Here is a 12913-nt window from a genome sequence, read left to right on the forward strand (position 1 = left end):
AGATTACTTTTAGTAAAACTAGCATTATAACATCCATCCATCCATTTTCATCCGCTTATCTGGGGTTGGGTCGCGTGGGCAGTAGCCTAGACTTCCCTCTCCCCAGCCAGTTGGCCGGCTCCTCTGGGGGAATGCAAAGGCGTTCCCTGGCCAGCCGTGAGACATCGTATCTCCAGTGTTATAACAGTAAACTAAAATAATGTTTTCAGCATTATTATTATTATTATAAGTATTAGTAGTAGTAGTAGAGGGAGTAGTAGAAGTAGTAGTACTTTTTATTATTTTTTCCCGCTTCACTCTAATGCTTTGGTGAATTATCTGGTCTGATTGCCTTTCCACTTTACAGACTTTATAATTTATACTTTGTTAAAAAAAATTTAAGCAACTGATTAGAAGCGGGTGTTGTTGGCGTACTTGATGCTTTTTTTAACTTTGAGTTTCCCCCCCGCTCTGCCTCAGCTGAATATTTAGATTGTTTTCCCCTTTAAACGATGGGAAAACTTCGAGCACGCTGCCATGATTTTATTTTGAAGATCCCTCCCGGAAGCAGTATGGCTGACAACAACAGACTTGATTCCTGAGCAGCGTGTCTCGTTGGGATGAGAGAGGGACAGCAGCGGGGACTGAGTGGAGGAGGTGGAGTCTGTCCCGGTCTGCATCTGACCCGTTCCCTCAGTCACCCCGGGCCAAACCCGCCCAGCTCCTCTCACTCTCCGCCTGTCCTCCCGCACCGCACCGCTCGGCCCGGACACACACAGCGCTAGCCAGACTCACACACCGCCAGGACACGGAATGGAGACGGAAGGGAGCCAGAGCAGCCTGTCCGCCTCGGACTCCCCCCACGACCCTTGGTAACTTTCTTTTTTTAACTTTCTGTGATTGTTCGGCTCACACACACACACGTATCAGAAACAAACCTGGTATCCTCACACGCACACACCTCCTCAAACACACACGCGCACTAGAACAAGAGATGGGACTGAAACCGAACTTTGTTATGACTAAACCACAAATAAACAGCAAACTCACGGAGTGATCCTCTGTTGACTCAAAAAATAAAAAAAAAATTCTTTTTTTACAGCAAAATGTTCATAGGAGGACTCAGTTGGCAAACAACACAAGGTAAGTCTTTTTCCAACTCCTGCTCTACACATAAGTTGCATATTAAAACAATCACAGCATGAGATGGATGAAACAAGCAGAATTTATTAAACCAGGACTTGATGACGTTTCTGTTTGCTCTCTCTCTCTCTATTTTTTTAAATTAAATTTAAGAAGCCAGCTTCTGAATGAATGCCCCATTCAGAAATACCACAGACTGAGTGATTCATGAAAACTCACTCAAAGTGTCATTTTAAATTATTCTGAGCTTTTCAGTCTTGGTTGCCTCATGTTTAGTGTTTTGAACTTTTAATAAAAGCTTGAATCAATTTGTTGAGACAAATCACAGCAAACTACCCGAACTTAGTTTCAAATTAAAAACTAAAAGTGACACTTGTTGGTTTGTTCACTGTATGATCGTGTTTTTGTTTCCCAGAGGGTCTGAAGGAGTACTTCTGCAAGTACGGCGAGGTGAAAGAGTGTATGGTGATGCGAGATCCGGTTACTAAGCGCTCGAGGTGAGGGAGCTGTGGGCTCGGCTGTGCCGCCGGAGCTGAAAGTTTATCTGACCTCCGTGATTCCTCTTTGCTCATAATGTATCATTTCACATCAGCATAAGTTCCTGTGTCAGTAATACCTTCTCCCCTGATGCCTGCAGGGGCTTTGGATTCGTCACCTTTATGGATCAGGCGGGCGTGGATAAAGTTTTGGCCCAAACCAGACATGAGTTGGACTCAAAAACAGTGAGTTCTCTGTGTTAACTTCCCTCCACTGGCTAATCCCATTGCACAGTGTTTGATTAGTGGATTTTCCGATAATCCGCCTGAAAGGTGTAACGTTGCTACATTTTAGTGTGTTTACTAAGGGCTCCACTCTGCCGATGTTTTTCCCGTCCTGTGCCACCACTAATACTTAGCCGGACAGGCGGTCTCGCGTCTGCATCTGCTGCCGCACCTCAGATGGGAGCACTTTACATGATAAAGTCATTAGTCCACACATGGGAGAAAGTGCTCTCTCATCTCAGTTCTGCCAAACAAGGCAAGAAAATGTCACCCAGTGTCAATTTCCATAGAAACAAGGGAACCAGGACAGGGTTGCATTCACTGCCAGTCTTTGATTTGGCCTCTCAGAAGAGTGAACTGAGTCCTTTTTTCCTTTCTGTCCCAAAGGGGTTGAATTGAGCTGACAGAAAGTTCCTCAATGGAACAAGTAAATGCAACCTGAAACCATCAAGGTGTGAAAGCAGCGACAATCAAACTCCTGTGAGCTTCCTGTGGATCTCAGCAAGAATAAACCGGTGCGTTTAGTGAGGATGGAGTCAGAGCGACGCATTCAGGCCCTTTCACCTGCGTGAATTGAAACTTAGAATGTATTAATGGCCTGTGCCGGAGGATGTGTGTGTGTGATTGAGTGTGTATGTGTGTATCTTTTTGTCAGTAATGAATGTGGGCTGGTCTGGGAACAATGTGGCCTGTTGGTTGCCATAGGGATCAGTGCCCCCGCCTCTCAGTTCATTTAGGATTTGCGATTGGCTGCGGGTTAGTCACTGTATTGAAATGAGGGAAGGTATTTCTTCTTTCGCCTTTTGTGCTGGGAGCGACTCACCCGCTCAAGTATTTGGAAGATAAATGGAAGTTGCAAAGGAGGGAATAGAAACCCCGAATAAACTGTCTGTAGAACATTTTCAAGTTTAGCATAATTAAGAGTTTAAAGTTGATAACGGCTCCCTTCTGCTTTAGTGTCACTTGCAGGCACGACAGCAGCTCCATCATGGTGGGACGCCACTAACTCACCATGGGGTTCGTTTCCTTGGTGACACCCCTCACCCCCCATTTCTACAGTAAAAAACAGCTCTGTCACAAAAGAAGAATCACTAGCAATGCACACTAGTTCTAACCACCAGAGACCGGTTATCTCCTCACCAGTGATGGGAATAACGTCGTTTAAAATAACGGCGTTCTTATTTTGGGTAACGGAATAATCTAATTAATTACTTTTCCCACTGTTGCAACACCGTTACCGTTACTGGGGATGGAAGGTTGTGCGTTACTATGTGCTTGTTGAACGTTGAGCAACAGTGTGAGGCTTTCTGACCGCCACACTTCAGCTGCAGCCAGGGAGAGAGAGGTGTCGGTGGCGCACTTACAAACACGATGATGATTGGCCGGGTGGGCGGAGACCCTCACTGTCTCAGGCCTAGTCCACATGTAGCCGGGGTTTTTAAAAACGAATATCCGCCCCTCCAAAAACTTGCATCCACACCACCTCGTTTAAAAAAAAAAACTCTGTTCACACGTACCTGGATAAATACGTTGTTAAGGACATGCCAGACCTGTAGGCGGCAGTACTTCCCCCGTTCTTAACCTCGTCCTTCGTCTGTGGTCTTCCGCAAGGAGCAGTAATTCCGCTTGCAAAAACAAACAAGCAAAAAGCGCTTGGACAACTGATAAAGCGAGCGCAGCTCTGAGGGCATCCATGCTGTCGGCTAGTGTAAACACAGGTTGCACACGTGATGTCAGCATTTTTTTGTCGCGGAAAGTGACGTTGCGGACCTTAAAACTCCAGTTTTGTCTGTCCACATGCAGACACCCAAAACGGAGAAAACGCAGATCTTCATTTTGGCCTGAGTTTTTAAAAAGATCCGTTTTCGTGTGAAAAAACACTGTTTTCGTGTGGATGACAGGCCGCCAAAACGTAGAAAAATATCTACGTTTTGACAGATCCCCAACTACTTTTGGACAGGGCCTCAGTCACTGCATGCTGTAGACACAACAGAGCAGTGATCGGAATAATGCCATTTAAAATAACCGTGTTACTAAAAAATATATATTTTTCAGTAACGAGCAAACTAATTAATTACCATCTTCTTTTATCAAAACGTCGTTTCTGTTACTGATAAGAAAATGCGTGAGTTAAGCTGCGTGGTGTGTTGAAGCTGTCATCAGCTGATCAGGAGCTAAAGAGGTAGATGTTTTCATCCAAGCGCATCACGGCCGTGAAGAACGAGGAAGACGTGATGAATAGTCTACGCAGGTGTGGATCAGCAGCCGTGCCCTTCTTAGCGTGACAGCGGGATGTCCCGAAGTTCCGCTCACCTGTTCACCGCTCAGACGTCACGATCTTCTACCTTCCTAGATCATCCAGCTGTAACCTGTTTCTGATCATGTCTTTAGTCCCGCTGTAACACTGATGCATCAGTCTCAAACGTCATGGAGCTCAGGAGTTATTAGAACTACCTGTGTGTGTTTACCACCCAGCTTCAGTGGTAGGGTCTGACCCAAGTTAGTAAATTTAAGTCCTCCATCAGATATGTGCCTCTTTTAGTGTCATTTTAAGGGATTTTATTTATTTATTTAACCGTTACTAGATTACTAGCAACAGAAATGCTACTAAAAACACACAATTAGGTGAAGCTGGAAAAATGAAAATACTGTGCAAAATTACATTCATTTCAGTAATTTAACTAGACTGAGAGACCATTTAAAGGCTCAGGAACCTTTACAGGTGTTTCTATTTGCAATTTTAAATTTTGACTGATTGGGGTCTTGTTAAATATCACACAGTGACCTTTTAATAGTCTAGATAAGTGTAATGCTCCTGTTAGTAGTTGTAGGGTTTGAGAAATTGAGTGCTTTAAGAGCTTAATATATTACCTCTACTTATGACCAGAATCAGAATCAGAATGAATTTTATTGCCAGCGCTCCAGCGATCCAGAGCATAGGAACTTGACTCCACAGTACAGCCTGACCAAGATTACACACACACACATAGACAGCACAGATACAGGCAGGCCACGAGAGCAGCCTTGACGGCGCTCACCAATAAGCTGTGATACTCTATATAAATATAGAATATCAACCTGCTTGGTCTTTGTGTTTAATTAGAAGATTCTAGGATTCTTTGTTTTATTCAGGGATTGTAAACACTTCGTTTTGATTCAGAAAAGAGTCAGGTTTATAAAAGTAAGGATTTATTTTTAAAACAAATAAAGCATGACAGATTAACTAATATTTCTGTGACGGATGAATCTAGATGTGGTATATGGTGCCTATGTGTGAATGCAATGTTATCAGAACTTCTGTATCTAGGAGAGCTGACTTCTAGGTGTAAAAGAATTTGGTTTGCGTTAAACTAAGAAGTTGATTCTTATCAAAAAGCATCAGACGCCATCTGTGTGTCTACTTCACCCGTTGTCAGAGACCCTCTTCGTGGATCCGAAGGTCAGAGAGGTCGGATGACCTCTGGCACCCAGGTCCAGTAGATTGACCACAGCACCGACTTCTCCAGTCCAGAGGTGTCTCGGGTCACGACAGATGGATGGAACCGCGCGTCTGGGACTCTTAAGGAGTCGGATCAATATCAGCTTGTTCTGCAGGAACCGTTTGCTATATCAGCTTCGCAGGTGCAAAAAGATTTTGATGACGTGTCAAAAGCTTTGATGTGTTAGAGAGGTTTTGCTTCAGATGGCCGGTCTGAAGCTTTCTCAAGAACAGTTGAATCACAAGCGTGATCCAGTTTTAATGTTCTCATGTTATGATTTGTGTAGCCAACCAGAGGTTGACAAGTTGAAGAATGTTACCAAGACAACTCAGAAACACGCCTTCTTTGATACCGGATGCTCTGATCTGGGGTAAAGGACTATCTATGTGTCACACGTTTGACTTAACTTTACTTTGTCCTTGTGTGAGTGCAAATGGTGATGACCTTGTCATATCAACATACTGAAACATATATCGATCAATGTCATCATAACATTCATTTCAAACTTCAATCATTGAGCACAGATTAATGAAAGCATTTCATTATATTATAATTATTATAAGTAGCAATAAACAAATGTTTATTTAATGATTATTTAACTTATAAGTTTTAAAAGTTCATATTTAACTTAAGAAATTATTCTTTGATTTAGCAACTAATCCTAGCTACGAATGTTCCTTACCCCCAAATTCCACTAGCTCCGCTCCGCTGCGCTCCGCTCCGACACGAACGCCGGAGCAAAATCGGTCCCGTTCTAGTCAATCAAAGCAATTCCACTACTGCGGCCGTGCTCCGGCAGTGCGGCGCCGTGCGCCGCCCTCTGTTCCGGCGTCCGGCAAAAATAGAATCGATCCTATTTTCGCCGGACGCCGGAGCACCTCCGCAGTAAATGGACTGAAATCACAACGGCCCAACAGGAAAAGGAGCAAGCACAATTTCCGTATTTCACAATAAATCGATAAACAAAAGGCGTTTTTTGTTTCATATGCACAGGTTTAACAACTTTTAACAACTATCAATGGCGGCTGAAGTTTAAATGCACAAAATTAAGCCATAAATACAGTTTCCACTATCAAAGTAGTCACACTTTGTTGATCCAAACATTGCTGATCTGTCAACACGAATGATGGGCAGATTAAACAGTTCATGCCGATGCTTCTCCCACACAACGGGTGTTTGGATCTAACTTCCGCGTTTATTGCTCGGACTGTATCGCAAGATCTCGAAAATCCCGCGCATGCTTGTTTGCCCCCCTCAGGTCTCCGCACCGGAGCGGAGCCGTTGTAGAGCGGGTACCAGTAAAAATTGAGTTCGGAAGCGAGCGGCTGCGGAAGGCGGGGGCGGACCGGAGCGGAGCGGAGGTAGTGGAATTTGGGGGTTATTCGGAGGCATGAAGAGTCCTGACGATAAGGGAAGCTTGGATCTTGAGGAGAGAACATCATTGTTGACAACACGTTATCATGTGTTCAGAGCTGCAGAGAGGCTCTGAGCTCCAGCTGATGGGATGAAGGCGGGCCAATTTAAAGGGAACACATGCAGTCTCGTGTCTCCTTTTTGACCAGATGTTGAATGGTCACACCACACAGTACCTAAAAACTGACCATTGCTGGACATTACATAGTTCCTCCTGTTAAGTGCTTATTTATTTAAATTATTCAGGTTTATAAAACACATTTGGACATACATTTTATTATGTTCCAGTCATTAGTCATTTATATTTCACTATTGTAGTCATTTATAGTAAATTGAGTTAAATTGAGAGGGGAACCCATTTTTCTTGCGTTCTTTAATGAAAAAATTAACTAAGTAGTTATTTTTCTTGGTAATTAGTTACTTTTATAATCTCGTAACTCTGTCAGTTACTGAGTTACTTTTTTGACAAAGTAATTAGTAACTATAACTAATTACTTTTTGAAAGTAACGTTCCCAACACTGATCCTCACCACTAAACACTTGTTTTGAGTCTAGATTATTTTATTTAAACTTGAGTTATTTCTGTGCAGCCGTGTGTGCATGTGGTGTGTTGGTGGCGTTTGTGTGAGTTTGACATGGCAGCGGTTGGACGGTGAGGTCTTTTCAGGCTGCTCACCCCATCGCCCACCCTCCTCCCTTCTCTCTCATGCAGGCAGGTTATCCTGTTAGAGAGGGGAGAGAGAAAAGTTCTCCAGTGGCAACAGAAAGAATGTGCCATGCTGTGACCGACTGAACCGCTCTTGCGCTGGAATTAACAGAGCTTTGCACAGCCATGAGGCTAAAGAGCAAGTACAGTGCTGCAGAGGAATTTATTGTTGCTGAAGGACAGACGAGTTCCAGTTTGGACCAGTATGGTGTGGAAGGTTTTACTGGGATTTACATAACCGTTGGCCCTCTGGGTGTCCTTTCAGCTTCCCGCTGTTTGCAAAGTCGGAGACGGTCGTTGCAAGCCGGACCAATTGTGGGACACAAAGTTTCCACTCAGTAGAGAGTATCACAACAAAGACACACACAACTCTTTACAGAGCAACGTCAGGCATTTGCTGTGGCCCCCTTCGACTGTTTCCATGAGCTGATGGAAAAAAAAGTGCAGCTAATGGGAGTGGGGGCAGTGGCGTAGGATGACCCCATCTGTGATTGTTATGGCTCTTCTTACTAATAGGATTGGAGTCACCAAGCTTGAGTTGCTCCTTGGAGATGTTGCGTGCTGCTGCCCAATCGGCAGGTTGCGTTAGACGTGTTCCCAGCTCGGGCGGTGATGGGCAGCACGCTAGGCCAACTGTTGCGTAGCTGAGCTGGAGCCCGTAGAGGGGGATTGCCCTGATTTCATAAACCTCTCTTGGAATTATGTTCAGCTCCTTCTGTGTTACCTTGCTGTGGGTGAAGAGTGCACTCAGGCCTCCTCGAGGCCTTCAAGTCACTTCACACACTTTCAATGCTTAGAATAGGACTTTCTGTATTGGGTCGTCACTAAATCTACAACTTGATATTTCATTTGAAAACATTTCATTTCCATCATTATTTATATATATTTAAATCTGTTTTACACAATCCTTTCAGAGAGTTTAGGTCTTAAAGGACCTGTATTGTGCTATTTTACACCTTCCAGAGCAACGTAAGCATAACATATGACAAAATATCACCGTTGGCACTATTAAAATATCATTCTTTCTGAAATTTAAGTTATTTTTGTGACCCATTACTTTAACCCGGAAAGAAGACACTTGGGTTAGATCAAACCCGCCTCCCCTCCACAATAATACACATCTATAGACAAAGAGCCCACAGATTCACTCTAGTGGCAGATTTACTGTCCCACTCAGACCTACCTCGCATACACCACTGTCCCAGTCCATCCCTGACGCTCACCCACACAACTTTATACACATTCTACTAGCGGTTAGAAGGTAATTGTACTCACAGCTCTGGCTCTTTATCAGGTGGTTTTAATGTTGGAATGGCGCCGGTTTGAAGAGGTAGTCCGTCTGAAAACACACTCTGGTACTGGTGGTGGTTTAACAAGCCGTCTGTGAAAATATGGTCACATTCTGGCTCAGGTTTAGAGAGCTCCTGAAGATAAAATCCAACCATTTCCACCGATTCTTCAGACAGACTGGACAGGGGTCCTGTTTGTCTTTTAGACAAAAATCCATTTTTGAGTTCTAGGAATTATTTAAAGTGCAGACTAGATAAGAAAGGAATCACTTCACAGCTGTGGAGATTAAACTCCCTTTTAGCTACACAGATTGACTGGATATAAGTGTTTACAGTCCAGAGGAGGAGGAATCTGGACTTGAGAGACTACCTGCATGGGTAGAAGTGATCCCAAGCAGACGATTTGCAGCTGAGACAGGAAAATGCTTGCGTGAAGCCAAAAACAACTTTACGGGGGGTTTTGATTAGGAAATAGCAATAAAACAGTCAAAAGCTCCAAAAAGTGGATTTTGCATGATATAGGTCCTTTAAAGGACTAATGAGCTAATGTCTAAGTTTACATGTAGGCAGGGCCAAAGCATATTAAAGCCAAAACTTTAAATTGCAAAATTTTTCTTTACATAACTGTCGATGTTGTAGTTCTTGGCAGAAATATGAAGAAAATCCTGTTGTGCTTGACCCATGGAAGTGTTGCTGGTGGCATTTATGTTATAGATTTACATGTAAATGCCAGTAAGGGGATGTGATTTTGACGTGGGTTCATAAAATAATGTTGCAGGAATCTTCTGTCTCAGTTGTGTTTGGACTAGCCATCAGCTCGTCAATCTTGTAGGACGGAAACTTTTTCTAAGAACAGAGGCTGTTCAGGAAGCTATCTTTAACAGATAAAACAGTAATGACTTATTTTTGTACAGAAACACACTTCAAAAGGACCAATGTGTGTGTAATGTTTGCTTGTAAACGCAGATTTTAAGCATTCATGAAATCACTTCAAGACCCTCCTGTTTGGTTTTACTTTGATCAGCACCACAAAGCAAACGGATTTCAGTCATTCGTTAATTTTATCTGTTTAATGTCCACGATTTCCTGCCCTCGGATGTGCTGTGTGTGCTGCCACGTGTTTGATTTTGTTTGTTTGTGTGTGTGCGTTTGTTTTTGAATGTGCACAGGAGTGTTGGACATCAGGAGGGTTGGTGACCGGAGGTGACTATCAGAGTAGTCTAGCCACCATAGACACTAAACTGTAGACTCTGCATCTGATCCTAAAGTCTTAGCGGATAGTCTTTTCACTCTGCTCTCTAGAACAGAAGTCAAAGAGAAACAGGCAGAAAATCAAACTAAACAAAGCCTTGATGATGTCAGATCTGATTAGAAGCAACACTTCTGGCCGTAACTCTGGTAAACACATGTGGTTTACCATAGAGGCTGTAGCTCTCTAGTTCAACTCTACCCTCTCATGGTTACGGACTAATCATAGCACTGTACTGTCTCACCATCTGTTAGTGTAACTGCAGTACAGCGTGGAGTAGTCTAGTTGTTCTCTAGCTCTGTTAGACCAGCGTAGACTAATATAGAGGTCTCAAATTCCAGTTTTACAGCCTGTCTGTGATTGCATCTTCATGGTATGGTGTGGTTCTCTTCTCAGATTCAACCTTGGTGCTTCTCTACATCATACTCTAGTTTCACAAGTTGCTGCATTAAGATCAAAATATAAAAATAAAAAAAAAGTGAAATAAATGTGTGCAGGATATAGAGGGAGATCCGGATCGCCTGAAAGTGCTCGGGATTCAGACTGGTTTCTCTCTGTTGTCATCTCTTGCGTCAAAAAGCTGACAAAGGCGGGAGCAAACGGGCACAAACAAACAGAAACCGCGCCGCTCCAGCGTCAGAGTGGCGTGATTGACGGCTCCTGTCTCTCTCCCTCCCCTGCTTCCTCACTCCTCTCGCCCTCTTTCTGACACACTTCCCGGCCCTCCTCAGAGAGGAGGTGAGGTGTGTTTGTGATTGTGGTGCTCATGTGAGATTCCAGGAGATCACGTCACATGCTGGTGGCGAGTGAGGCCGGGGGTCACTGGACGTTTCCAGGCTCTCCACCTGAGCCCTGCATACACCATCATTTATGTTCACACACACACAGCTGGCTTCAATAGGTAGCTTCAATCAGACGAGGTTTTATCCTGTTTATATCCTTACGCATCTACACCTGAAATCAGCAAATTTCCATGATTTCTACTTGTCAGCTGTGAACTGCAGGTTTTTATTGGCATCACAATTAAAACTATTGCAGCGTTAATGCATCTACAGCTTCCAGTAGTCAACAGGAGAAAATCATCAGAATATACGTTGTTATAAAGAATCAGGATCTCAGAATAATAGAGATTTAAGATGTAAAATGAATAAGAAATAAACTCAAAACATAAAATCAGTCACAAAGCAGAATACTCACAAATTGCACAGATGATGTCTTTTTTAATTTATCTGTTCTTTATGATATTTAATCATCTTTTTTTATTCATTTATTACTGAATCCATCACCAGTCCACCACAAGAACAGAAACAGTCCCTCACTCACACCTAGGGTCATTTTAGGGTCACCGTTCAACCTAAACATGCATGTTTTTGGTCTGTGGGTGTCCTCCCACTGCATGGGGAGAACATGCTAACTCCACACAGACAGGCTGTAGCCAGGTGTGCCACCATGGAACCACAAAAACCTTTTAAATTAAAAAACATCTAGTGTAAAGTTTGTAATGCCATAAAGATTTGTTTATTTAATAGGGATAGATACAAGAACATAGACAAACTAAACCGCAGCGCCGTGCTTGTAGCAAAATGCATTTAGCCATAGCTAATTTGCAGCATTTGTCACTATGTGCTTTTAAAACATAGTTAAAAGAAACAGAAGACAAATTTAAAACATTAAATAAAGAGATTCACAATACACACAATAAAAATCATAATAAAACAACCAGTTTGGGACACACACAGACACAGAGTGGTGGCAGCAAAGGGAAAGAACATACACCATTTAAACCTATTAGACTCGTGTGTAGCTCCTGCTGCGACAGCCAGGCTTTTGTTTGCTTTTTAAAATGTTTAGACATTTGAACACTATTTATCCAAAACAGGTCACTTCGTAAGGAATTGTCTCATTTTTAGTCTTAAGCTCACGTTAAAATTTCCTTTTTTTTTTTTTTTTACATATTAACAAACATTTTTCACATTTTTTTAATCTAGAATTTTTTTCCCACTTCACCAGTTTTAATCATAATTCAAATGATTTTAAACAGGAATTCATTCAGTGGATGTTAGATTTAATTTCCAAAAAGAGATTGATCGTTTTTATTTTCCAGTCATAAAAAAGACTTTCTGTAAAACTTTGAGTTTATTAAAAATATATTAGCATGTTTTTCTGTAGCCAGTCTTTACCTAAAGTTATTAATGATGTCATGTTTCTGTTTAGTTCTCTGCTATAAATGGTTCACATCTAGACTTGTGTCTTAAGTTGTGTTGGTTTTAGTGAGCCTCACCACCAGCTGTAGAAATAGATCTTTACATGACAAGAAAAGTCGTTTTACAGCCTGCGTTTTTAAAGAAGCTTCTGATTTGTGAGCCTTGCATTGTAGCACGTTAACTAATCAGCTCTTTCGTTCTTTGTATCGTCTCTTCTAGATCGATCCGAAAGTGGCGTTTCCTCGACGAGCCCAACCTAAAGTAAGTGGAAGTGTCTGCTGGTGTTGTGCATTGTTTGGTCTGGTTTGTTGAGAGTTTCAGTCTCTTATCTGGGTTAATGTCACCTAATCTGTTGAAGATGAGCTGCTGGCTCCACTGAGCCGTTATAGGAGTTAAAGTTAACAAAAATCGGCACAACTTCATATCTCAAGGAGCCTGGCTGTTTTGTTTTTTGTTAGTAGCTCTTTATTTTGAGTTTTCTATTAACCTGAGCTGACTGAAACCAAATGAGTAGATTTGTGAAGACAACCATATTGTGTATTTGGTGTTTTATTTTAAGAAAAACATTTTAAATTAGGTTTTTAAAAATATTTGTGCTTCACTATCTTCTTAATACAAGTCAAATGTCTATTGGTAATTAGGATTGTTGCAAAAAATAATCAATAATTTACTATTACAGAGTTTCAATCA

General features: G+C 42.3%; 1 protein-coding gene across 2 annotated transcripts in view; it reads left to right on the forward strand.

Annotated features, from left to right (window-relative positions):
- The first annotated feature begins 481 nt into the window (after window positions 1-481).
- The window catches only part of msi1b (musashi RNA binding protein 1b), a 29814-nt gene continuing 17382 nt past the window's right edge, over window positions 482-12913 (forward strand). For both annotated transcript variants that reach the window (XM_054731300.2, XM_015972036.3), the window contains exons 1-5: window positions 482-851; window positions 1082-1122; window positions 1538-1619; window positions 1760-1844; window positions 12443-12484. In XM_054731300.2, the coding sequence (XP_054587275.1) occupies window positions 793-851; window positions 1082-1122; window positions 1538-1619; window positions 1760-1844; window positions 12443-12484 (309 nt within the window). In that variant the 5' untranslated portion in view covers window positions 482-792. The remainder of the gene's footprint in view (window positions 852-1081; window positions 1123-1537; window positions 1620-1759; window positions 1845-12442; window positions 12485-12913) is intronic.

Source organism: Nothobranchius furzeri, chromosome 17, assembly GCF_043380555.1.
Source record: "Nothobranchius furzeri strain GRZ-AD chromosome 17, NfurGRZ-RIMD1, whole genome shotgun sequence".
Lineage (NCBI taxonomy): Eukaryota > Metazoa > Chordata > Actinopteri > Cyprinodontiformes > Nothobranchiidae > Nothobranchius > Nothobranchius furzeri.